We start from the raw sequence: 23,362 nt of genomic DNA, 5'->3' as shown, positions 1-23,362 counted from the left end.
ATCTACCCATGTGTTTTAGCCTTATTGATATAAGAAATTCCGCTAAGTTTTAAGTCTACACTTCTCGCTTTTGAAAGTGATTGCTGAACATTAAAAATGAAGATTAGACTTAATACTTTTAAGACAGGTTTTTATGTTTAGATATCTGTGCCCATCATGAAACATGGCAAAACAGCCATGGGCTGGTCACCTTCACATGAGAGTTTGCTATATTCTTTTATCTAAAAAGACTCCATGATTCACCTGGGACACGGCGGAGATATACAAGGCACAGTTGGATTCATGCACATAAATATAGAGGAAGGGAAAACACATGAAAAATCATGGTCACTTGGACATATCACTCCAGAGACATACTGTAATGCATTTCTCCTCTCCACACTCTGTGACTGACTGAGTGCTGGCTTGGGATGGATCTCAAAACTCGCAGTTTGATGGAAAAAAAGAAAAAGATATAAGATATCAATCATCTGATTATAAGATCAGTCAACAGCCCACAACCCAAAGAACTTCAGATTTTTTGTTATAGTATTTTGGCAAAGTGAGAGTGTGTGGGAACTACGGTGTCACAGTGCATTCAGGTCTGCAGGACTATATCAGAGGTGTATGAAAAAAAATGAGAGAAAGTTTACATACTTATTTCCACTTATCCTCAGACATATGTAGAATGGGTTTGCTTAAAAGTTGGAATCCATATGCAAGAAAGTGAATACAGCAGGTTGTATTTTATGTTTGCACCCAGCACACACAGTAAGCCAACACACCTGGCTTCTCAGTTAGTTGTCCTATAACCTCTACCATCATCTACTTTTATTACAGATGTGGCATTTGGATCCGAGGGTGAGCTCTGCATGCTGCAAGTCTATAAATTTGTGCATCTTGGTAAGTTTGTCTTTTTTAATTTTTTTTTTTCCAATTCCCTTCGCTATCCATGGCAAGTAGAGAATTGTTCTCGACAAAATTTGGGTATAGCCGGTGTGTAAACTTCTCTAGCCACATGATGGCCACCTGTGTAAACGGCCGGCAGCTGGAGTGCTGCCTTTATTGCCATCACAGACCAGATCTGTGTAAAGCAGTGGGGAGCCATGCAGGCAAGGGTTGGCACACACACACACACACACACACACACACACACATATCTTCATCCAAGTATATGTTCACACATACATGGTCAGTTGTAGTCTTTTTTTTTTACGTTTCCTCCGTTGAACACAATGCTGTGGGATAAATATGTAAACAACTTGCGTGGCCGTAAACCATGGAATTGTGAGTGTGTGTGTGTGTGTCCTGGGTGCAGATGAAGTCCACATGTCTGTCTCAGTGGGTCAGACAGGGGGCTGAGAAAGGCTTCTGTTGAATGGAATGGATATTGACACTGCATTAGCATGAATGGAAAATTGTTTTATGTGTTCAGAGGGTGTGAAAGGAGCAAGTCCAAGCTCTGCACACAATGATGCTTTCCCAAACAGTTGTTAAAAATAGCAATGATTAAATGGTCTAATAGGCTTCAGGTCAGGTTTTGTCACTGTGGTGTAAAGCTCAGACACAGCAGTACAACAGAAGACATCTCATGAATAAACATTTATGGAATTGGAGAAATCCCAGTGGCGCATGTATGAAATAAAATACCAACAGAAGTTAGTAAAAGGGTTGTGAAACTGCTGTGGTTAATCTGTGTCCGGGAGTAGCACAGAAAAGCCCTCGGTAAAAGCTCCCAAAAATGCCGGGAATCATACTAATGGAAGCATCTTGGCTAACAGCGAAATGTAATTTAAGACAAGTGAAGTAAATTGACTGAAGGTTGTTTAAAAAGAAATAGAGAGGGACGGCGTTGTTCCTCTCTCTGCAATGACGCAAATTGCTTGAAACTATCGGAGCGGGTGGGGGAAGGAAAGACTCATTCACTCATTCGGGGGCCGATGTGAGAAAGTGGCTATTAATCAATGGCAGTGGCTTAAGATATCGGAAAGGAAACCCTTTTAAATGGACCTTTCATCAGGATATAAGGCAACCATGGTTTAAACAGACGAAATTGGGCGCCACAATCGGTCAAATAGTGTCAGCTTAAAGTAAGCTGACATTGAACAGTTGTCTCAGCCTCTAAAACAGATGAGAGTCTAGAATAACACCACAGAATGGAATAACAGGGATAGTATATGTTACAAGACCTCCATACACAAAGTCCTTCTGTTCGGTAGGAACAGGTGCAACGTGGGAGTTGGAGTCGGATCCCATAGTTGTAAAGGGGTGTGGGGGCAGCTGCTAAATCCTAATGCAATGATTTCCAAAATCTGTCTGTCTTTATTTCAGAAGGATTTCTATTCCTTTTATATCTGCAAATTTACTCATATCTCTCTCCACTTTTATTCAGATTTAATATATGATTGTCATATAGTATTTATTATTATTATTATTATTATTATTATTGTTGTGCTGACTGTTATTATCATTATCATGCTGATTATTATTATTATTATTATTATTATTGTTATTATTATCATTATTATTATTACAGTTATTATTGTGCTGACTGTTATTATTATTATCATGCTGATTATTATTATTATTATTGTGTTGATTATTATTATTATTATTATTATCATTATTATTGTTGTTGTTATTTGTAGTAGTAGTAATACATAGGGTAACGCCAAGAAATGCTCTTGTGCAGAAGATACATATTTTTTTCTCATTATAAGATGAGGAGAAAAAAGGTTAGTGTTGAAACCAAGTGAGAAAGATGGAATGAGCTGGGAAAAATCAACAGCAAAGAGAAAAGTATGTTTTTCAGAGAGCTTTACAGTTGACAGGAGACAGCTTCTAAAAGCGTCGGAAGGATATATGGATATAATTTGACAAATCCTATCATGTTCTCCTTTCCTTTTATGTGCATTCTTTAAAGAGCTGGAGATACATAAAAAAATCAATGGCAACAGACACAGAAACACTTGCAAAAAAAAAGTGTATATGTATATATTTTTTTTTCTTATTTTGTTATGAAACCCATAAATAGTACTTTCATGATCAAGAGTTGTAGAAAAAAAGAACAATGTTAAATTGAAGTACTAGCACATCTTGGATGCATAGACAAAGAAAGAGAGAATTAAAAAGGGAAAAATGATAAAATGAAATGGGCAAGGGAGGAAAAACACAGTGAATTCATCTTTTCATGTAAAAATCCATGGTAACAGAGTCCCTGCGATGACAAAGAGAATGATAACTGAAAAAGACAGAACTACCAGGGTTAAGTGGATGCAAACCTTGGCTCAGGTGTGTGTTAATGTAGAAAGAAGTGGGAAGGAAGTGCTTCAGGGGAAGGAAAAGGGGAGAGGAGAAGGAAAGAGGGGATCTTATTGATATTAAAAGTAGTCGTGATAGGATACCAGTATGAAGAGAATCCCTGCCTCGGAGGCACAGCCTACTCAAACCTGCTGAATAGAGTGATGGGAGAGAGAGATCTCAAAGAAATATAAAGAAAGGAATATATTCCAGCCTTTCAATTGAATACACACCGACATATGCAAACAGCACAGCATGTGGCCTATTTCCAGATCAGTAGTAGTGGCGGAAACCATCTTTAGTGACTCACTAATCTGAAGATTGGATCCTCCCTCCAAGTGTGAACAGAGTTCGGAGCTTGAGCTTCAGTTATTTCCTTGCAGCGCAGAGAGACGGCACGCCAGACACGAGGCTACCCACTCCTCCCCTTTTCAACTCTGTCGTTTCCTGTGCTCCCTTCCAGAGAATGACTGGCTCCACTGGACTCATGGGGTAACACACTGTCTGAGGATACAGTATAGCAGCTCAGGACTCTTTCTCATCTGAGGGGATATAACAATGGATTGATATATTATGATCAGCATCAAACATTTTTAAGACATTAAGGTAGGACTGGGTTTTTTTTTCTTCTTTTCCTCTCTTTTTTTTTCTTTTACTTTTTGTTGCAGAGTGCCGTGCAAGGCATGCAGACAAACAAATAAACAGAAGGACTGACATATGGACAGACAGCAGCAGGCACTGCGGCGTGAATATAGCAACTGGACTCTTCTCCTTGGTTACTAAGACCCAACAAGAATAATAGCCAGAGCATTATCTTTTCCACCAAGGTAGTGGGTGGATGCAGCTTCCAGCAGACTGCTATATAGGAGAAAGCAGAGACTGTATAGAAGCCACAGGGATTTGGTTGATTCACACTGATGATGAGGAAAAAATTGACTTCACTTCAAGTAGACTCATTTCGGATCCATTATACATTACCTAAGACCTCATTAAACACTGCTGCAGGGAATTGAAAAACAGAGAAGAGCGGTCTCTCATTTCATGGACTTCTCTACCTATGTTTATTGTAGTTGCAGGCTGTATAGATCAACTTGGCGTCTGCATCTCCATGAGGATGGAGGAGAACGTACGGACTGTATGTGTCACACTGATGTTGCTTTACCTGAGTCTGCTGAGCGCGGCTAATACGGCGCACAGCATTTTCCCAAGAATACGTCTCTCCTACAAAGGTAAGAAATGCACAAAGTGGGGAACATGTTGTCGTACTACATCATTACCATTTTACTTTGGCTTCAGATAATGTACATATACTGCTTAGCGAAAAAAGGTGTTGCGCAGTATGCACAGGAATGATCCGTGCATCCTGAATGTAAATAGCCAGAGATACAAACAAGAAAAGAATAATAGCATGCATAGTTCTTCAATTTTTTTATTGACTTCTAATGTCGGTTTCTGCCCTTTTATGGTACATTGAAAATATATATATATATTTTTTTTATCAAGGTCGTATGATTTCTTTCTCATCAGGCTTAAATCAATGGGAAAACAACACAACAAATTGAACTGAATATATATAAAATGTATACATAAACCGCAAGGATCAGTCCTTAAATGCAATGTTTGGTTGATTTACTGTCTGTTTAGCTGCAGGGAAAACATTACCATGTGGACTCTACGAAATTCACACATTTTTCAGTCTTTCTCTGAACATCGGTGTTGAAGGAGCTGGCTTGTGGTTTGTTTTGGTACCACTGTCATGGTGGATGAGAATCTACAATGTGGCTGTCTCTCATGCCATAGCGGTGTAAGGGATTGAGGTGATATTTGGCCATGGGAATGAACTACAGTGTGTGTGTGTGTGTGTGTGTGTGTGTGTGTGTTTATTTGTGCGTGGGAGCCTCTGAAGGGGATGTGCATACGCTGATTTCTGGCCTGATTCGTATGTGTCTCTTGGATAATCATAAGGTTTTAATCTCTGAAGATAAACCTCTTGAGTAAACATCACCCTTTTTCTGAGTTTTCCTTGATCTTTAAACCAACAGAAAGTGATTCCTCATAAGCCTGTTAGTCATGGTTGGATATAGGTGTGGAATTTGAACAGTCAATAACTCATAAGTACAGCACTGTTAGACCTCGATTTGACAAGTCTGGATCATCTGCTACGTCTATGTGCAGACTTGCTTTCTGTTTTGCATGTATTCCCTTTTGTATTTTTGTACACTGAACAATATTAGGTCGAGTGAAACAACATGCAGAAGACCATGCTCTTTGAAAATAAAAAAGGCACACATTTGCATAGTAACAAAGTTAAAAACCAACCAGTTCAAGCAGATCAGTGCTAACATACTTAGTCAAAGATTGTCATTGTGAAGTGCCTCCCATTAGTTTGATTTAAAGGACATACTCATGCTTAATTATAACAAATTTTAGATTCATATCTATTTTGACCAAGACCTCTATATACCCCAGAATTTGTTTACCGCCCAAGGGAAGAGCTGCTGCCATGATTGACACCGCAGCTCTTTATCTCTCAGTCTTTCTTCACTATCTTCACTGATACATGTTCTGGCTGGCAAAAGCAATGTGAAACAGGCTGCAGTTGGATCTTATCATTATGGAATGAAAAACATCTAAGTCTTCATACATGCCTCAGGCTCTTCGCCAATGGTTTTTTTTTTTTCTTTTCACACACAGGCGCGCGCACACACACACACACACACACACACTCACACATGCAGGGGTGTGTGGGTGAGAATCTACACAGGTCAGTAGCTGAGATGCATTTAAGGAGGATGGAGATTGGCGTGGTTTTAAAAGTTTAACCCTAGTAAAAAGAGCCTTTACCAAGATAGCTGGTAATCAACCTGCACCTACAGTATATTGTACAAAGACAAATTAGTAATGGAAGGCAATATTTATTATGTCTAAACTGAATTATTTATGACCTGCTTGTGGTCAAATGGGCAGACACAGGGTGAGGGATCAATAGAAATCAGATCAACTTTCTGTCGGTTTCTGGAAATTAATTCCTTTGGGCAGATTTTTCAAGGGCGACCTGACTACAAAGCGGTGGGCCTCACTTGTGAAATACTCTTTCCCTCTTTTATCTAGTCCTCATCTTCTTGTCTAGACTTTTGGACCAGTGATTTCCATTCAAATGTACTTGATCCGCTTTCATCCCAGGCAGCCTTTCATTTGCTTCAACCCCCAATTAACTCCTGCTCCAAAAGACTGTTACCTTAATCATATGGAGAGTTGAGTTACAGTCTCCGACTATGTGGTATTTATAGGAGAACGTTTGGCGGCACAACTTCAAGAGAACTTTAACTAAAGACAGTAATACACCTAATTCAATTGGTCAAAGTTCCAAAATTCCTTGGTTGTTTACATGTAATGTGAAAGCAACCTCCGGTGCGACGCTCCACAAGTCAGATAATAAGAAAAAAGAAATGAAACCTGCATCTTGTATCATCTTTTATTCCTCCGGAGATGGCTGCGTTCTGCATCGGCATCGACCGAGTCTCTCTTTTTAAAGCTTTTTTAAAGGCGTCCGGACATGTGGATTGAATTAAGCACTCGATTCAGGTCAATCATCAATTCTGCCGCTAATGAAGTTGTTTTACAACTCGTACGTGTCAAGGGCGCAGCGAGCTGTGAGTAGGTTGTACGGTCAAGGAAAACACCGCACATGCTGCTGAAGGGTCGATGGGTTTTCCCAACGTGTCAGTGTTTTTAAACACATTTAGATCATGAAATGTTATTTTAATGAAGCTTAAGATTTGACCGTACCTCACGGTGGCAGAATGGATACGTTCTCATGACCGCATAGTATCTCAGCATGTCTGCTAAAGTTATGTTTATTCGGTCTAGGTCTTTGCTCATCAGGAAGGTGTAAATATCTATTTTAAGCATTGGTGGCGAATAAAGTTATTCATTGATGTTAAGCATGTCTGACAGAGTTAATATCTTACTGTATATGTTGGCACTTTCATGTCCTATTTGGGTCAAGCTTACTAAACTGTATTTCTGAACGCTGTGCGCTCATTGCAGCGACAGAAAACAGAATAAAAGACGCTGTCATAAACTATAGCTATATTACTACGGTCCAACAGAATTTTTTGTTTTCTTTTCAGCTAAATGGGGGATATGTGCATCTCCAGCATTATTTAGTAGCACAGCAATGGGTATGCATGGATGTCTCTTTAAATAAATACATAAATGAAAAGTCTTTGTAAGCGGGGAATAACAGCTTCAGTAGTCATGATTATCATTCTCACACATCAAAATACAATATATGCCTTTGCACTGTAGTCAGTCTGTATCACCAGAGGGCTTATATATGTTTTTGCTTGTGTACATTAGCTTAAGGCATTGTTGTAGGCCTGTGTGTGGAACAAAACACACTGGAACGGTGAAAAAGTTAAAAAAAGAAGAAAAAAATGCAGAAAGGGGAACATTACATAAAACTTTCTGGAAGCCTCTGTGGTAGAACATACAGTGTGTAAACGTTGATAAAAAAAATACAATAGCACTAACTGAAAAGGGTGAGCATGAATAAACGTATTAATGATCCATTTCATTTATAACCTTCCGATGCTGCCCTTCCCTCCAAAAAAATCTCCGTATCCTGTAGTGCTTTGAAATGACAGGTGTTGTTGAGAGCAGGTGGGGAAATACCAGCACTGACTAAAGATTTTTCTGTCTGAAAATAAACAAAAGAGGGGGGATTTTTTTTTCCTTCATAAATCTGACGTTCAAAGTCAGCATTCCCAATAACACTATTTCATGCGCAGACACCTGCGATTAAAAATTACCACTTTGGATCGTGGCCGTGAGGCAGTCATACGATGTGTTAAACCACAAGAAAATGGTTACTATGGTGAGAAAAATCTCCCCTACAGGTCAGTGAAAGAACAGGATATGTTATCAACCCACCCCTTTTTACACACAATCACCTTTCTCCGGCTCTCGTTTTGTCCTCGAACATCTCAGCACGCTATCACTCCGCTTGTGTAATGTATGTGCTCCCCAGTTCATCAATCACATTTTCCGCCAGCAGCTGCTGCAACTCTAATATTCTTTTTGACCTTTTCCTGAGGAAAGGAAAAGAAAGCGGCTTAAGTTTGTGAAATGGGAAATACGATGATTGCCTGAGCCTTGAGACACAACAGAGGAATAATACACTAAAAACCAGATAAAGGACGGCGTTGCGTGAGCAGCCCTTAATTCGATTTCAGGACAAAAGTGACGTTTCAGAAATCGTTGGTTAACATAAAAAAGGAACATTACTGTACTGTGTGCTGTATGTCATATAATATCATCCTTTTACACTCCATATGGTACTCATTTTGCAAGGTGACATCAACCCTAATTCCCAAAACACAAGACAATTCCGCGGCACAAGACTCGCAAATATAATGACATTACGCCCCAGATCTCAAGCTCCCGACCCGACGACCCCACGGGCCGCCGTTGTCAACCTCATCCCTCGAGAACACGAGAATTCTCTCACCAGGGGTTAAATTTTGCGCCCTAGAATTGCACCTCGATGTACCGATCCTTCCGGTATTCCGACCCGAGCACCGAGGCTCGATATGAAAATATATCCGTATTTCTGATAACATTGTAATATTGTCTCACACGGATTTAACGTCTGAAATGAATAAGATAAGAATAAGAATAACAACTTTATTTATCCCGAAGGAAATTGTTGTGCCAGAGTTACAAGAAAAACATAACAATGATAAATAATAGAAGAAAATTGTATAAACAGTAAAAAAAGGGGAGAATAAGAGATGCAAATAAATTATAAAGTGTCTTAAGTAACAAGTGAAGACTATAAAGTGTCTTAAGTACCAAGTGAAAGATAAGAAGTGCACAAGAGTATGAAAAAATATTGTACATGAAGCTGTTATGAAATGAAATATTGCATGTATCCTTACTCATGACAAAAAAAAAAAATCAAAAGAGTTTTGAAGAATGTCTTCATAATTTCCTGCCTTTGTGTGTCTGGGACTCGCTGACTTAACAAGAATCTCCTGCAGCATCACTGCAAAGAGAGCTCGAGTCAAAAAGCGCCTTCAGCTGCACACACGCAAGCGAACGCACCGTATTTCTATCTTCGCCACGGTTTTTCTATGCACGGGTGAAGGATGGATCGGAAAGTTTATTATGATTACTTTTCGGCAAATCACCTCCGGCGTCTCTCAACACTCTATGATAAAAGTCCTTTTTTCTATGTCTTTCTATTTGAAGTGGGATCAAGTTAGGGCCATGTGTCTCCCCGGCTCAGTGGCAGATGGAGAAACACCCTCCTCCTCTAACTTCCCTTGCTGAGGGCAAAGAATCCCTTTTGCTCAGGGGGGGCTGGTGGAGCACGGGAGGAAATACAGAAATCCCCTCTTTCCCCCCACGCTTTTTAGTAAAAGCAGCGCTTGTGACTGTCTTTTACTGGTGCCCATAATAACAGGCAAGAAATCTGTTAAATATCGGTTTGTGCATGGCAGCTTCTTGGTAAATCAGTGTAATAAGAAGATGCACCGTTTCATACTGTAATCACGTTAAATCAAACTGATTATTCAACACCTTTGATTATGAGCAAGACATATGTAATTCCTGTGGGAATGGAAGTTTATCTGCCTTTCTTTCTCATTTCATTTCGCTTTTGGGCGTCATTGTGCACCCGGGAGTGTGTGTGCGTGTCACTGTGAATCGGCTGTGTCGTGACATTATTAAGAACGACAGAGGAGAAGTAGATGGAAAATGGGTCTGACATATGCACTGTTTGAATAGCCATTACTTTGAATAGCCATCCGAGTCCGTCAACCAAATAGGTGGTAGCAGTTTGTACCCGCATAAAGGAGCCGTTTGTTACGAAATGAGAGCGACACACAGAAAGTTCAGGATGTAATGATAAGGTTACTTGCTCCGAGTTCGGCGCAACTCGGGGCCGACAATAAGGAGACGGGGGCGACGGTTTGCTTGTGAGTCAAGCGGAAAGACACGGAGAGGGAGATCCTCTCGAGCGGATTAGATAATTGCAGGAAGCATGTCTGAGCCGCGGCAGAGAACGACTGCCACTTCCACCAAAGTACCTGCCATCAAGATGTCTGAGATCTGATGCTGCCCAAACAAACATCGGCCTGTTTCCAACGGCGAAACCTTAATAGCAACCAAATATACACAGTCATCTTCTCTCATGAGGATACCCAATCTTATTTTAAACAAATAAAACCCTCTACGCAGTCAACGCTGTTGCTATGCGTACACAGGATAAACACTCACCTTCCATTTTGGAGATCGAGTATCAGTGAAAATATACGCCGTCTACAAAAACAAATTGTACAATTATCCCCGAAACTCCAGCATGTATAGACACCTTGCTAGTATTTGAGCAGGGTTGCAAAGTATTAGTCATGCACGTATCATTTTTCCACTCTTAACGTAAGATCCTGTTCTTAGGAAATGGAGTATTGGGTGCAGAGAATTCAAAAGAATGTGAGGTTGAATCACTAATCTCAGTTTTTTACAGATTATTCTGCCGGGAGTTTCGAATTTTTCTGGCCACACACGCCAAAACGGTTTCGATATGTACACCTGGTCCCGCCCGGTTGTTTGATATAAGTTATTTTCATCCGGTCGTGCAAAGTTCTGTGTGGTTTTCGCACATAGTCTGGATTCCTTCCTCTCGAGCTTGAGGGTGAAGTGGCTTCTGGAGAGTTCAGCCACATTGACGATAAGTGGCAGCAGCGGCAGCGGATATACCTGATCTCGTGTCTGCTGGAGTAAAATTAGAATACACTACAGACGACTTTTGCTTATTCAGCGGACAATGTGTTTCCGATTAATGCGAACGGCGTATCTGTTTCGCATTGCTACTTATTGGTTTTCATATGAGGATTTGCCATCACTTTTAGGGATGCCTCCCCTGTTTTATTTGGAAAACAGCGACACCAGAACGGATTTATTGTTGGCAATATTGGTCGATGACACATAGAAAGCAGAGGCGTACTGAGAACCGGCAAAGTGCCACGTGGCGTGACGGGACGAGATGAAACGATAACCCCGACTGTTTGGTCTCCTGCCATTGTTTGGGGAAATGATGAAACTGAAACACATGCAGAAGTGTAGCTTTCCCTTGGCCGGGGGACCGAGTCGGAGTTACTGGAGCGGTTAACATTCCCCCGTTGAACTGGATCCGATCACTTTGCAAAATGTGTTTTACGCCCTTTTTGTGTTGTGTTTCTTGATTTGATATCATCTGTGCAGAGCTTTGGCAGCTGAACAGGACATGGGTGTTCCAGAGCCACGGGGTGTCTCTCCAGCCCCAGACCATGCTGCTGGATGAAGGCCATGAAAGGCTTTATCTGGGAGCCAAGAATACCTTGTTCTCCCTGAGTCTGGACCAGGTTAACACGCTGCACAAAGAGGTGGGCCTATTTTCATCCATCATTTCTTGCTGGGATCCGCGACATATTGAACTCTTACATCATTTGAGCAATAAACTAGCCAAGTTGGTGGTGTGTGTGTGTCTGTGTGTGTGGGCTTGTGTGTGTGTGTGCCTGCTTGTCTATCAGTCAATCAAGGAAAAGAATCATGGCATGGCGTGAACAGTAGTTCTGAATAATGAAGCTATGCTGATATGTTATTGTATAATTCAACGCATATCTCAAAATCCATATAAATATAACAAAGTAATGCACAAGGCACGACCATACACTTTTTATCGTAAGTAAAATTAAGTGTAACGGTGTTCTCTTTCAGATCCAGTGGGCCAGTACTGAATCTCAAATACATGAGTGTTTGATGAAGGGGAGAGAAAACGTAAGCAAAAATAAAATATTACAACATACCAACAACATGAACTGTGGTTGCAGAATGTTAAAAGTGACGCGCTGATGCCCAACTAAATACGTGACCCGACTATCTGTACATTCATATGAATATCTTCATGCATATTTCATTGTTAGAGCAAACATAAGGGATATAAAATATTAGCATGCAAAAAAAAAGATTTATACATCTCTTTGTGCTCATAAACCTTTGTCAAACCAGAAGCATTGATGTTACTGAAGATTTAGGAAAAAGCCTTGCGGTTTTCCGTCGTGCACCCTTTTCACGCAGATTCAATCTACCTTCACAAGGTCCCTGATTCATTCCTCAAACTGTTCCAACAGCTGGAGTGTGCAAACTACATAAAGGTGCTACAGCAGTACAACCAGAGCCATTTACTCGTCTGTGGAACGGGCGCTTTTAACCCAGTCTGCGGCCTGGTCAGGGTGGGACACGCCGGCCAGGTAAGTCGAGAAACTCCGAAAAGAAAGGTTATTTCAATGAGGGTGAAAAATAAAGAGGCATGAAGTGATTCTGATAAGACCTCTTTTGCTTTTACATAAGATTAAGAGTAAGAGAGCGTAAGAGACTGGCAGCAAATGGAGCATTAAAGGTTTCACAGTCACTTCAGCACATATTTCAAAACGTCATTTGCAAAACACATTTCTTTAACCCCTGGTGTGAACGACACAAGAAAAAGCATTACCAGTAAATGCCTGGGATCTGCTCAAAATCTGGCATTTATCACTCCAAAGTCAATAACTACATCAAGAACAACTCAATTAATTCAAAACAACTGCGGTTGTAAAAGAGTAATAAAGAATGATAGCCTGCTAGGTTGTTATGACTGTGCAACAGAGGTAAACAAAGGTGTAAAACAGAAAAAAAGGGATTCTAGACAACAAACAAACATGAAAATAAAGCCAGTGTTAACAAGAAACATGATGAACACATTTGTTTTTTTCTTTTTTGGAGGGTGAACTCAACCAGCGGCAGTTTCTGTGGTTGCTGCATTGATGAAAATATCTTACCAAATAGCGTGTTTTCCTTTCAGTGGGTTAGCATTGTGGAACAAGTATGAAGAAACAGCCAGTGTCTTAGCATGCCAGTAATTCTTGCAAATTAGCCTCCCTTTATATTTCCTCCTGAACTTTCCCGACACCTTTTCTTACTTCATCTCAAGATGGTTCATCTCTATTTTTTCCTCTGGTGTCAATACAGTCAGTGCATGATTTCCATTTGAAGGGTTTTAAGACACACCTGTTACTTTTTTATTATTTTTTTTTTAACAGGTTGATCTTTGGCCAGCTTACTTTTTTCCAGTTGGAAGGGAAAGTCACTGATCTAAAATAAGCAGAAACAAAAGTGCTTGTGGATTGTTCGTTGGTTTTATGCCTATATTGTTGGAACCAAGATTATTCAACAGAGAGCTGACATTGAAATGCAAAATACAATAAATTTTAAACAATATATGTTTTATCCGTCTCGCATTAAAGGCCCCGGTTTTAAATTTCCTGCCAAGTGCCAAAGCATTCAGGCATTTTGAGGGAATGTTTTATATGTGCAAGTAGCTAAAAACAGAAATTATTATGAGAAATTAATGCCCGATCAGAGAACTCCAAAGCGTCGAGGAATAAAACCGTTAAATGAAAACATGGTGTAATTTTCCTTTAGAAATCAGCCACATTCCGACGGCGCTCTCGTTCGCTCAACTCCTGATCGGGAAAATATAGCCAGGTGGTGCTGTTTGTGAGAGGAAGCTTTTGGACAGGGAAGATTAATGTTCTTTCTCACTACACTGGGGTGAATTCAAGTGTACATATGTAAACTGCCTGAGAGCATAGGAATGTTTTGCATGCAGACTGATGTAAATGAAAACTGCTGGCGCACATCTGTGTGAGTATGATTGTCAACAGTATGACACATATCTCCCAGATGTCAAGCATTAAGCTGTCCTTTGTGTGTGTGTGTGTGTTTGTGTCTTTGTATGTGTGCTCATGCTAAATTACATGTGCGTGAGAACCTCGAACCCCGTCTTGAATTCCAATTAAACGAGTTGACGGGAAAAAAAAAAAAAAAAAATCTTTGTAACATGAAATATTTTCATTTATTTTGTTTTATTCACACAAAATTTAACAACAGTGAATGTAGACCGTTATGGGTGTGAGCTGTGTGTCTCTATGGGGAACTCACGGGTTGGTTTTTGTTGTAAGTGAGAAATCCTTTCTGAATGCGTCTCCGCCACCTGCTGTGAAAGGCAGCCAAATGAGAAGAAAAGAAGTAGTGAACTACCCATGATGTCAGAGCTCATTGAAAACAGACTCTCATTTGGTCATCCATCACACCCTAACCCATCGATGCTCTTCTCCCGGTCTCATCCATCACTTTCTGATCACATCCCTCCAATTCACATCCATATCATTCCATGTATCGTGAAGTTTCCTTTGGTTTGAAATGTGTGTTTTTAACACATGTGTTCCTTCCCGTGTCCCTGTGTTTGTGTTTGTCACGTTCGTTATTCGCAGGAGAGACTGTTTGTTCTTGAAAAGGACAGCGTTAGAAGTGGCAGAGGACGTTGTCCGTATGATCCGAACAGTTCTTGCTCATCTACAGTCTTTGGTAAGAAACATATTATTCAGCCTAGTTGGGAGACTGAAAGATGTGCACTCGTTATTTTTAAAGAATAAAAGATAAACAAAGGAATATTTTAGGGAGACGGGTCACGCTTTCAACATCTAACCATGCAAGTACTGCCCTCTAGTGGTCGTTTTTCACTGTATTTTGCTACAAAATTCTTTGACTTTGTTTTGTGTGTGTGTGTGTGTGTGTGTGTGTGTGTGTGTGCTATAGGAGGAGAGCTGTATATCGGCCTTTATACCGACTACTGGGAGAACGACGCGGCTTTGTGTCGACTGAACAACCAGACCTACACGCGCACCGAAAGAGACGACAAACAGCTGCTGAATGGTTTGTGAGCCTTTCAGAATGATAATAGGTTTTAAAAGATCCCACAGTTTTGATAACGTGAACTAAACTTCGCATTCTTACTCCTCCTTGTGCTTCTGTCACAGCTGTTTTTAAAATAGTTTGTACATTTGATTATTTCCCAATTGGACAACGTGCAGATGTAGAACCTAAAAAGCTGCATGAAAGACATAAACCCCATGAAATAGAGTAAAAAAAGTAAACAGCGCTGAGCATTCATCTTTCCACAGAACCCAAGTTTGTGGGCTCAGCAGTTATTCCTGACAATGATGACAGGGATGACAATAAAGTTTACTTCTTCTTTACTGAAAGAGAAGTGAACGCCGAAGGCCTGAACAAGGTCGTCTATACCCGCGTGGGACGAGCCTGTGCGGTGAGAATGCAAACGCTATCAATTTCCTGCTGCGAGCCGGCAAAAGCAAGTCACGGCGTCGTCACGATCCATCTTCATGTCTCAGAATGACCAGGGAGGACAGAGGATGCTGGTGAATAGATGGAGCTCCTTTCTGAAAACCCGTCTGATCTGCTCCGTGGCCGGACCCAACGGCATCGATACTCACTTTGATGATCTGGGTGAGACTGCAAGAACACTTTCATTAACCAATTATCAATCATTTATTTTTGTCGCGGTTCTCCTCCGTATGACTTTTTCTTTCACGGTGACATGTGTGTAGAAAAAAACTTGGTTTGGATTTTGAGGGCGCATGTGTTATTGTTAGAAGTGTCAATCTAAAATCTGATATTTGAAACCTTGTGGGTCAGCGAGTGAGTTTGGGTATGTGATAAACAGAAAGCACAATGTGCTAGCGTTTTCTTTGTTTGCATTTTACTTTATCCATTTATCCATTTACTTTATTTTATTTTATTCCTTTCTTGATATTTTTCCCTTTGACAAAGCATCTAAAGCAAAATGCAAGCACCCGATATAATAATAAAAAAAGTGTTTGGATGATGGATCACATGAAATGTGAATACAAACACAAATCAGACACAATGAAACAATTTGAAAGCGCTTACCCACGATACAGGGTAGTCCAATGCGTCATGAGTACATTGTATAGGCACGCATGGGCAAACAGGCACACACACACACACACACACACACACACACACACACACCCATCTGGGACGTCTTGAATGTGCAATTCTTTTTGAGGCTGTGTTCAACTAACAACTGATTCATTCCACATTGTGTTTCAGTGGATGTCTTCCTGCTCCCGAGTAAAGATGGGAAACACCCGGAAATCTTTGGCCTCTTCAGCACAACAAGGTAAGCGGACGATGACGTCACCTTTTCACAGCTCAGAAGAATGGTTTACTCTGTCACGTATTTAATAAAACCCTCTCCGCAGCGCCGTTTTCAAAGGCTACGCCGTGTGCGTGTATCACATGGATGACATCCGAGCAGCATTTAATGGCCCGTTTGCTTTTCGGGAGCGACCCGAGCATCACTGGACACCTTACGAGGACAGAGTCCCCTATCCTCGACCTGGATCTGTGAGTCCTCAAGACTGAAAAACCTCTACAGGGTATCATTTCTTAATGCTACAACATTATGCATTCAAGTGTTCCTTATCTGTCTGTGTCTGATGTCCTCGGAGAGGGACAGTGTTTTCAGCATGTAGGACACACAGGTGAATCTCAGCACTGTTGTAGCTACTTCATCAAGTCATGCAGTGGCCTGATGTATGTCAGCATTTTCTTTTTTTTTTTTTATATTGCAAAAAAGGTGTCAAGGCGATTAATGAATGTCCTGTGTCTCTGCCTTTGCTCCCTCCTTTACTCTATAAAACTGTCACATTATCACAGTGTGCTAGTCAAGTGAATGGCGGCGGCTTCTCCAGCTCAAAGGAGTTTCCCGATGAGGTGTTGCGATTTGTGCGTTCTCATCCCGTGATGTATCACCCGGTCCTTCCCCGACACCGTCGACCCATCCTGTTGTACACTGAGCCTAAACGAAGAAAGTTGACACAGATTGTGGTTGATAGAGTCCAAGCCCAGGATGGACACTACAATGTTCTGTACATAGGAACCGGTAACCCATAACACACATTACACTGCTGCATTCACAACACTATATCTAACGACAAATTATTGAAATTGAAATTAATGTCAAATAATCTGCAAATAGCTGCATTTGGGTAATGAAGGATGAAATGCATAAAAAGCTTGTTTTAGTTGAGCGCTTTGCATAAATGAAACCTGTAATAGCATCGACAATTGACCTTTGCAGTTATGCTCGTGTAGCCGTGTTTATTATTTTTTTTCTCTGCTTTTTCAATAGACGATTCGGTGGTGTTGAAATATATTACAATCTATAACAAAGACACTGACACTATGGAGGAGGTGCTGCTGGAGGAGCTGCAAGTATTTGAGGTACTTTATTTTTAACTTTGAATAACAGCGATTGCAACGCAAACTTCACAAGCATGCAAATTATGTACTGTTGCTATTATAGCTGTCAGTCAATAGAAAATATCGCATCCTTGCTGTGTTTGCAGAAAAAACGTGGTATATTCATCAAAAAACGTAATAAGAATGACTTAAAAATACAACTGAAAATTAATGACAAATCATTGTCTTCTCGAAGGTTCAAGCACCGATAAAAGAGATGATAATATCCCCAAAAAGGGTAAGACTAGCTGAGACGCTACACTTATCATTGCAATTCCATCATTTAGCCACAAGATGATAACATTGTAACACTTTGCCTGACTCTGTCTTGAAATAATTCAGCAGTAACTTGTTGAGAATGACATTCCTGACATCAAGTTTCCTCCTCTGTGGCTCCACAGCAACAGTTATATGTGGGTTCAGACGTGGGCGTGGCTCAGGTCAAGCTGCACCAGTGTGATCTCTATGGTTCAGAATGTGCCGATTGCTGCCTGGCCAGAGACCCGTATTGTGCTTGGGATGGAATTACCTGTTCCAGATTCTACCCTGCTGGAGTCTACACTAAAAGGTACACACTTTGAGACAGGGCTTGTTTGTTGTTTTTTTTTTTTTTTTTTTTTGTTTTTTCCCAAGCAGATATATTTTTAACATCAGATGTCGTGTCTTTATCACATACAAGAGAAATGCCACTGAGGTGTTATGCAACGACGTTCTGCAAGCACTTCTTTCGGATCCTCCCTCCACTTTCTCCTCTTCGTTTTCATCCGATGCACCGATCCTTCATAGTTTCATCAAATGTTTTGAATCAGCCTCTCCGTTATTCCTCCCCACTTTCTGCAGCAGGCGTTACAGGCGACAGGATGTTCGCCATGGCAACGCAGTCCAGCTGTGCAATGGACTGCAAATTGATGGTTGGTGTATAAAATAACCGTGTGTTTCTGTGTGTGAGTCTCTGTGTTTCTTTGAGCATGGTAGTCAGTTTTTGCAACATCTCAGTTGTTTTTCAGGGTAATATTAAAAACATTGTAGTCCAAAGAATAGCACGTGAGGTCGGTGTGACCTAAAATGGTCACGCACGGTGGCAAATCAATACTATCTTCTGTGGTAGATGAGCAGTGGCACCGAGTGGAGGAGCGGCTGGTGTACGGTGTCGAGAGCAACAGCACTTTGCTCAAGTGTGTCCCTCGGTCGCTTCAGGCTAAGGTCATCTGGCTCTTCCAGAAAGGAGAAGAGAAACAGGAGGCGAGTTCTTCATTCATTTATATTTCTTACATCTAAATGGGCAACTAAATATGTTGGATGACATACACAAATGAAATTTTAATAACACGCGAAAAAAAAAAAGATCAAACCGAAACGAAAAAGGGATATATTCTGTCTAACCGTGAGATTTCGAAGATGCTCTTATAATTACAAATGTGGAACTTTTAGCGATGTTTTCCAACTGACAACCTCTTTTTTTTTTTTTTGGAACATTTATTAGAACAAGTTCCTTAACAGAGTCATAGACATTCTTCCAAAACCTCATAACAAGATATACATTATACAATAATCTTTATATGTCACTTATTTCCTCAATAGCAAACGAAAAATAAAATGAAACTGAAGAAAAAAAAAAAAGGCATCTAACTCAGTCAAATAGAGATAGTATCTTCAACTCTCCAAATATTTTTTAATGGGTGCCCATTTGTCAAGATATAGGTCTGTCTGAAATCGTAAGTTTGCTGTTATGCGTGCCATGCAGTTTACATCCTTAAGTCTCTGACGCCACCGGTCCAGGGTAGGTGGGTGGGGTTTGAGCCAGTTTACTGTGATCATTTTATGTACAATTAATAGAAGAACTCTAAGCGAAAACACCTGTTTTTTCCTTAGGTCGCTTGTTGATGCTGTATGACAACCTCTTTTCTCTTCCATCTAGGTTCATATCAGTGATCGGGTCATGATAACATCCCACGGGCTGCTTTTCTTAAAAGTGAGACTCTCTGACGCCGGGGTGTATGTGTGCCAGACAGTAGAGCATGGATATGTGCACACATTAGTGCGCATCAATCTACAAGTGCTAAGCGAGGAAAAGGTCTCGACGCTCCACAAGGCTACGAACAGCGAGGGAGAGAAAGCTTGGACTTCGTGCCAAACCCAGATGAGCCCGCCGCCGGGCCCCAGCATCAGCCCCAGGGCTCTGGCGCCCTCCTCTTTCCCAGGCCCTCACTCCAGGCTCTGGTACAAGGATTTCCTCCAGCTGATCGGCTATGGGAATGCCCACAGAATAGAGGAGTACTGTGAGAAAGTGTGGTGCCTTGATAAAAAACGTAAAAAGACTATGAAACGAAAATTTGCCCTTCCAAACGGGGAGAAAAAAGGAAAAGGAAAGGTGGAGGAAAACTCGCACCGAGTACCCAGACACACCTTGGACACCTGAGGAGACCATACCGGCCGCTAATCTACACACACACACACACACACATACACACACACACACACACACATGACAGAGTCACTTGGTGTTTTCACCGAGTATAATGATCTTGCTGTGCTTTCAAAAAGAGCAGTAACGCACAAACAACGGTAGCCAGCTGTCCAGCTGCTATAGTTACGTTTATAATTCAGTAGTTTTGCTGTTCTCCTAGTCTCCTTTCTCCTTTCACCGACACAGTCTCGGTAAATACTGTAAATGTCCATGAGAAAGCAGAACGGAAGCGGCTGGACGTAGGCTAAAGCGATATCGCCATTGATCAGAAGAGACGGGGCAAAAATATATTTGCTCTTTGGACTGACCGAGGCAAAACAAATTGTCCGTGAAAAAGCAGCTTAAGATCACTTTACCAAATTTCAGCTCCGATTGTCATTTTGGCTTTGTACATGTTGTGTCTGCAAGAGTGCTACGAATGCACTGTCTCGATCTGACCAATAAGAGAGAGACGGGAACAAGTGACCTAATATTTTTGCAGTATGATAACTTATTTTCTTGGTTTCAACTTTTGAGTTCTGTAACTGTTTGAATGTCAAGACCTGAAAAAAAATATATAGTGTTGTTGTTTTTTTTGTAAATTGAGAATTGAGCTCTATCATAATGCTTATTTGGTTCGAATGTAGCCATAACTGTGGTATGTGTGGTTACAGTACTCACAATTCATTCAGTGCAATGTTACAGTACCACTAAGGAATCTTTGAGACATGTTATTATAATTGTGCCCATGGTGAATATAAGTATTTAAGCATTTTAAACCTGGTACAGTAAATGAAAAGGGGGTATATTAGTGAATATACGTTTTATTGTGTCTAAGTTTACATTCGTGGTTGTAGTCAAATGTACTAACAGTATTAATGGATGATACTGTATATGTAACTAAAATCTAGGTTAGATTATTGCGGGCAGATCTCGTAACTGTTCCCCCAATATAGACCTTCACGGTGAACCCGCAATGGACAGCAATGTAAAAACATCACCGTTTTTATTTCTAAGAAAGAAGACAAATAAATGTTAAAGTGACGACAAAAATGTTTTGTTTTTTAAAACAAGTGTTTCATGTAAATTTCACAGGGGGTCTGTGTACCCAAATCAGACTATAAGTCTTTCTTTTCCTGTAAAAAAAAAAAAAAAAAAAAAAAATGTTTTTATCTTATCTCATCGAGTCTATTTGATTATTGTTTTTCTGCTGGTTGCTCCGGTAAATCTATTTTCAAAAAGAAAAAAAAAAAAGGATTCTTTCCCTTGGATCTGAAGAAACTGTATGAATGAGCTAGCGAAGGGATTCTTGCAAACAGGTAAAGGTAAAAGGATAAAAAATCAGCAATCATTTAGTTTCATTCATCCATCCATCATATACCGCTTATCCTTCACTCAGTGTTGGAGGGGTTCTGCAGGCCATCCCAGACGTCAGTGAGCACAACGTGAGTTCACTCGGCGAACAACGGGGCCACATACTGAGACAAACAACAATCCACTTTTTCACTCACATGCCTGAGCAGTTCAGGGTCTCCCATTAACCTGATGCACGTTTTTGCGCTGCGGGAGGAAGCCGGGCGAAGCCCACGTACCATCTAACCGACCTTTTTGCTGTGAGGTGGAACCGCTAACCTCTATGCCTCTGTGCATTTTGCATATTTGAATGTGATAGCCTATATAAATGACAGTAAAGCCATTTTACATCTTGCTTTTGTGGAAAAAAAAGGGCTCTTGCAATAAGATTTGCAAACATAAGTTTGCTACAGTGATACAATGCTAATGAGGATTTTATAGGTTGCACTGATTCTCAGCAGATGTTTAAAAACCACATTTTCAGGGTCCAAAACAAGCAGTGTCAACACAAAAAGCCAACAAAGAGCTTTTTTTTTTTATGCACAATCTCATAATTCTGCATTGTCATTCTAACAGCCACTGCCCAGCGCTTGTGAACATAGTCCAGAACATCATAGCAGTGGCTCTCCTCTGACCTCCCTCCAGCTATCTTTCCTGTCGCACAGCAATTGTGAGTCACTGCTGGGGGAGAAGCATCGGCTCTGATGCTATTCAGAATTTCCTACATGTTTCTAAGTCTCTGTATGGTGAGTCAGCAGCCACTGCCTGCAAGTGTGTCACCATAGGCAGGGCTTAAAACATATGACAAGGTCTGGAACACAAATCTAATTGAGAGATTTCTTAGATTTGAGTCAAATGCAATGAAAACAACAGTTCTGGAATTAGAGTAAAACTGCTTGAAGTCAGTAAGAGGTGCCAGCAAACACATTCATTTCCACATTGAGTCTTTAGCCAAAATGTAATTACTTAAGTTGCAGAAGGATGCTCAATGGCTCCAAATAGCAAGGTTTGTTCTTGTACTGAGCACCTAAACAGATTAGTTATGCTGCCCAGCAGACAGACACACACACACAGACACACACACACACACACACACACACACACACTGCAACACTTGCTCAATGATCAGCAATGTGTAATTGAGACTAAAATGCAAGTCATATAATCTGCATTATTTTTATTCTATTATAATGTTCAACTGGGGCACAAAACGACATGTCTTTGAATTCTCATCTCGATTTGATGATAGATCGGTCGGGACAACCTGAACCCATAAAATTTGCAGACATTTGAGTCGCCCTGACAGTTGGCTTTGACACAGTGGTTTCGTGCTGCAGGATCCTATATGTCATAATGAAATATTGAAGGGCTGGCGCTCCCCAAATAGCCATTGGCAAACTTAACTCAGGGAGCAAACTGTACTATCCAGTATTCTGCAGGATTCATCGAAATAGACTTGAAAACAAAGAGATTTTTAATTCATCAACTCGCAAAACATTGCGGAACCTGGCAACGCACATATTAAAAACACATCAAGATGCTCGCAGTAATAAGGATAAGCGGTCTTCTCAAACCGAACGTTGTTTACTCGTGTGATTCCTATTTGGGGGAACGCTTTAACTGTCTGGACAACAATGATAATGAGGAGCTAGAGAGAGGATGGCCGTTTCGGTGCAAGCTCATCGGGAAAAATGACTAAAACGACTGCCAGATGCACGAGTAAAATATGTCTTGCTGTAATATCTCGGCACACAGCTGTTGTTGATGTTGAAAGTGCGGTGTAACAGCCAGCAGGAAGCCCAGCATATTAAGCCCCAGTAGAAAGGCGTTGTTGATACAGCAGCCAGTGGTCCAGCCCACTGAGCTACTGAGAGGATAAACTCACCAGAGAGACTCGCGTACGACAGACACAACCTGCCAAAACACAGTTTGGCTCGGTGTCCCTTGTGTATTCTGCTTACCCCTGATTTATACAGAATTATACATTCACAAGTGATGCTACTTCCAAAACAGATGCATAGATTGTTTTTGTTTTGTTGGCCATCTTTTGGCTACATTTAAAAAGCTAATCAT

The 23,362-nt window shown here is 40.8% G+C and overlaps 1 protein-coding gene across 2 annotated transcripts; it reads left to right on the top strand.

Moving 5' to 3' along the window:
• The first annotated feature begins 3,675 nt into the window (after positions 1-3,675).
• On the top strand, positions 3,676-20,989 carry sema3e (sema domain, immunoglobulin domain (Ig), short basic domain, secreted, (semaphorin) 3E). 2 transcript variants are annotated; one of them, XM_086163318.1, is made up of 18 exons: positions 3,676-3,885; positions 4,350-4,508; positions 11,548-11,708; positions 12,043-12,102; positions 12,456-12,575; positions 14,637-14,730; positions 14,962-15,078; positions 15,327-15,469; positions 15,555-15,669; positions 16,297-16,366; positions 16,449-16,593; positions 16,906-17,131; positions 17,381-17,472; positions 17,687-17,728; positions 17,892-18,058; positions 18,334-18,401; positions 18,599-18,732; positions 19,409-20,989. In XM_086163318.1, the coding sequence occupies exons 2-18, from the start codon at positions 4,388-4,390 to the stop codon at positions 19,907-19,909; spliced, it is 2,376 nt and encodes a 791-aa protein (XP_086019444.1). In that variant the 5' UTR covers positions 3,676-3,885; positions 4,350-4,387; the 3' UTR covers positions 19,910-20,989. The 2 variants fall into 2 exon arrangements, with proteins under 2 accessions (XP_086019444.1, XP_086019443.1); XM_086163317.1 differs by having other exon boundaries at positions 18,331-18,401.
• Positions 20,990-23,362: the final 2,373 nt, after the last annotated feature.

The sequence above is a fragment of the Fistularia commersonii genome, chromosome 17 (genome assembly GCF_037954325.1).
Source record: "Fistularia commersonii isolate RoL2024-O1a breed Wild chromosome 17, RoL_Fcom_v1.0, whole genome shotgun sequence".
Taxonomy (NCBI): Eukaryota; Metazoa; Chordata; class Actinopteri; order Syngnathiformes; family Fistulariidae; genus Fistularia; species Fistularia commersonii.
Note: the sequence above shows the minus strand (reverse complement) of the source record. Positions and strands in the feature narration are given on the sequence as shown.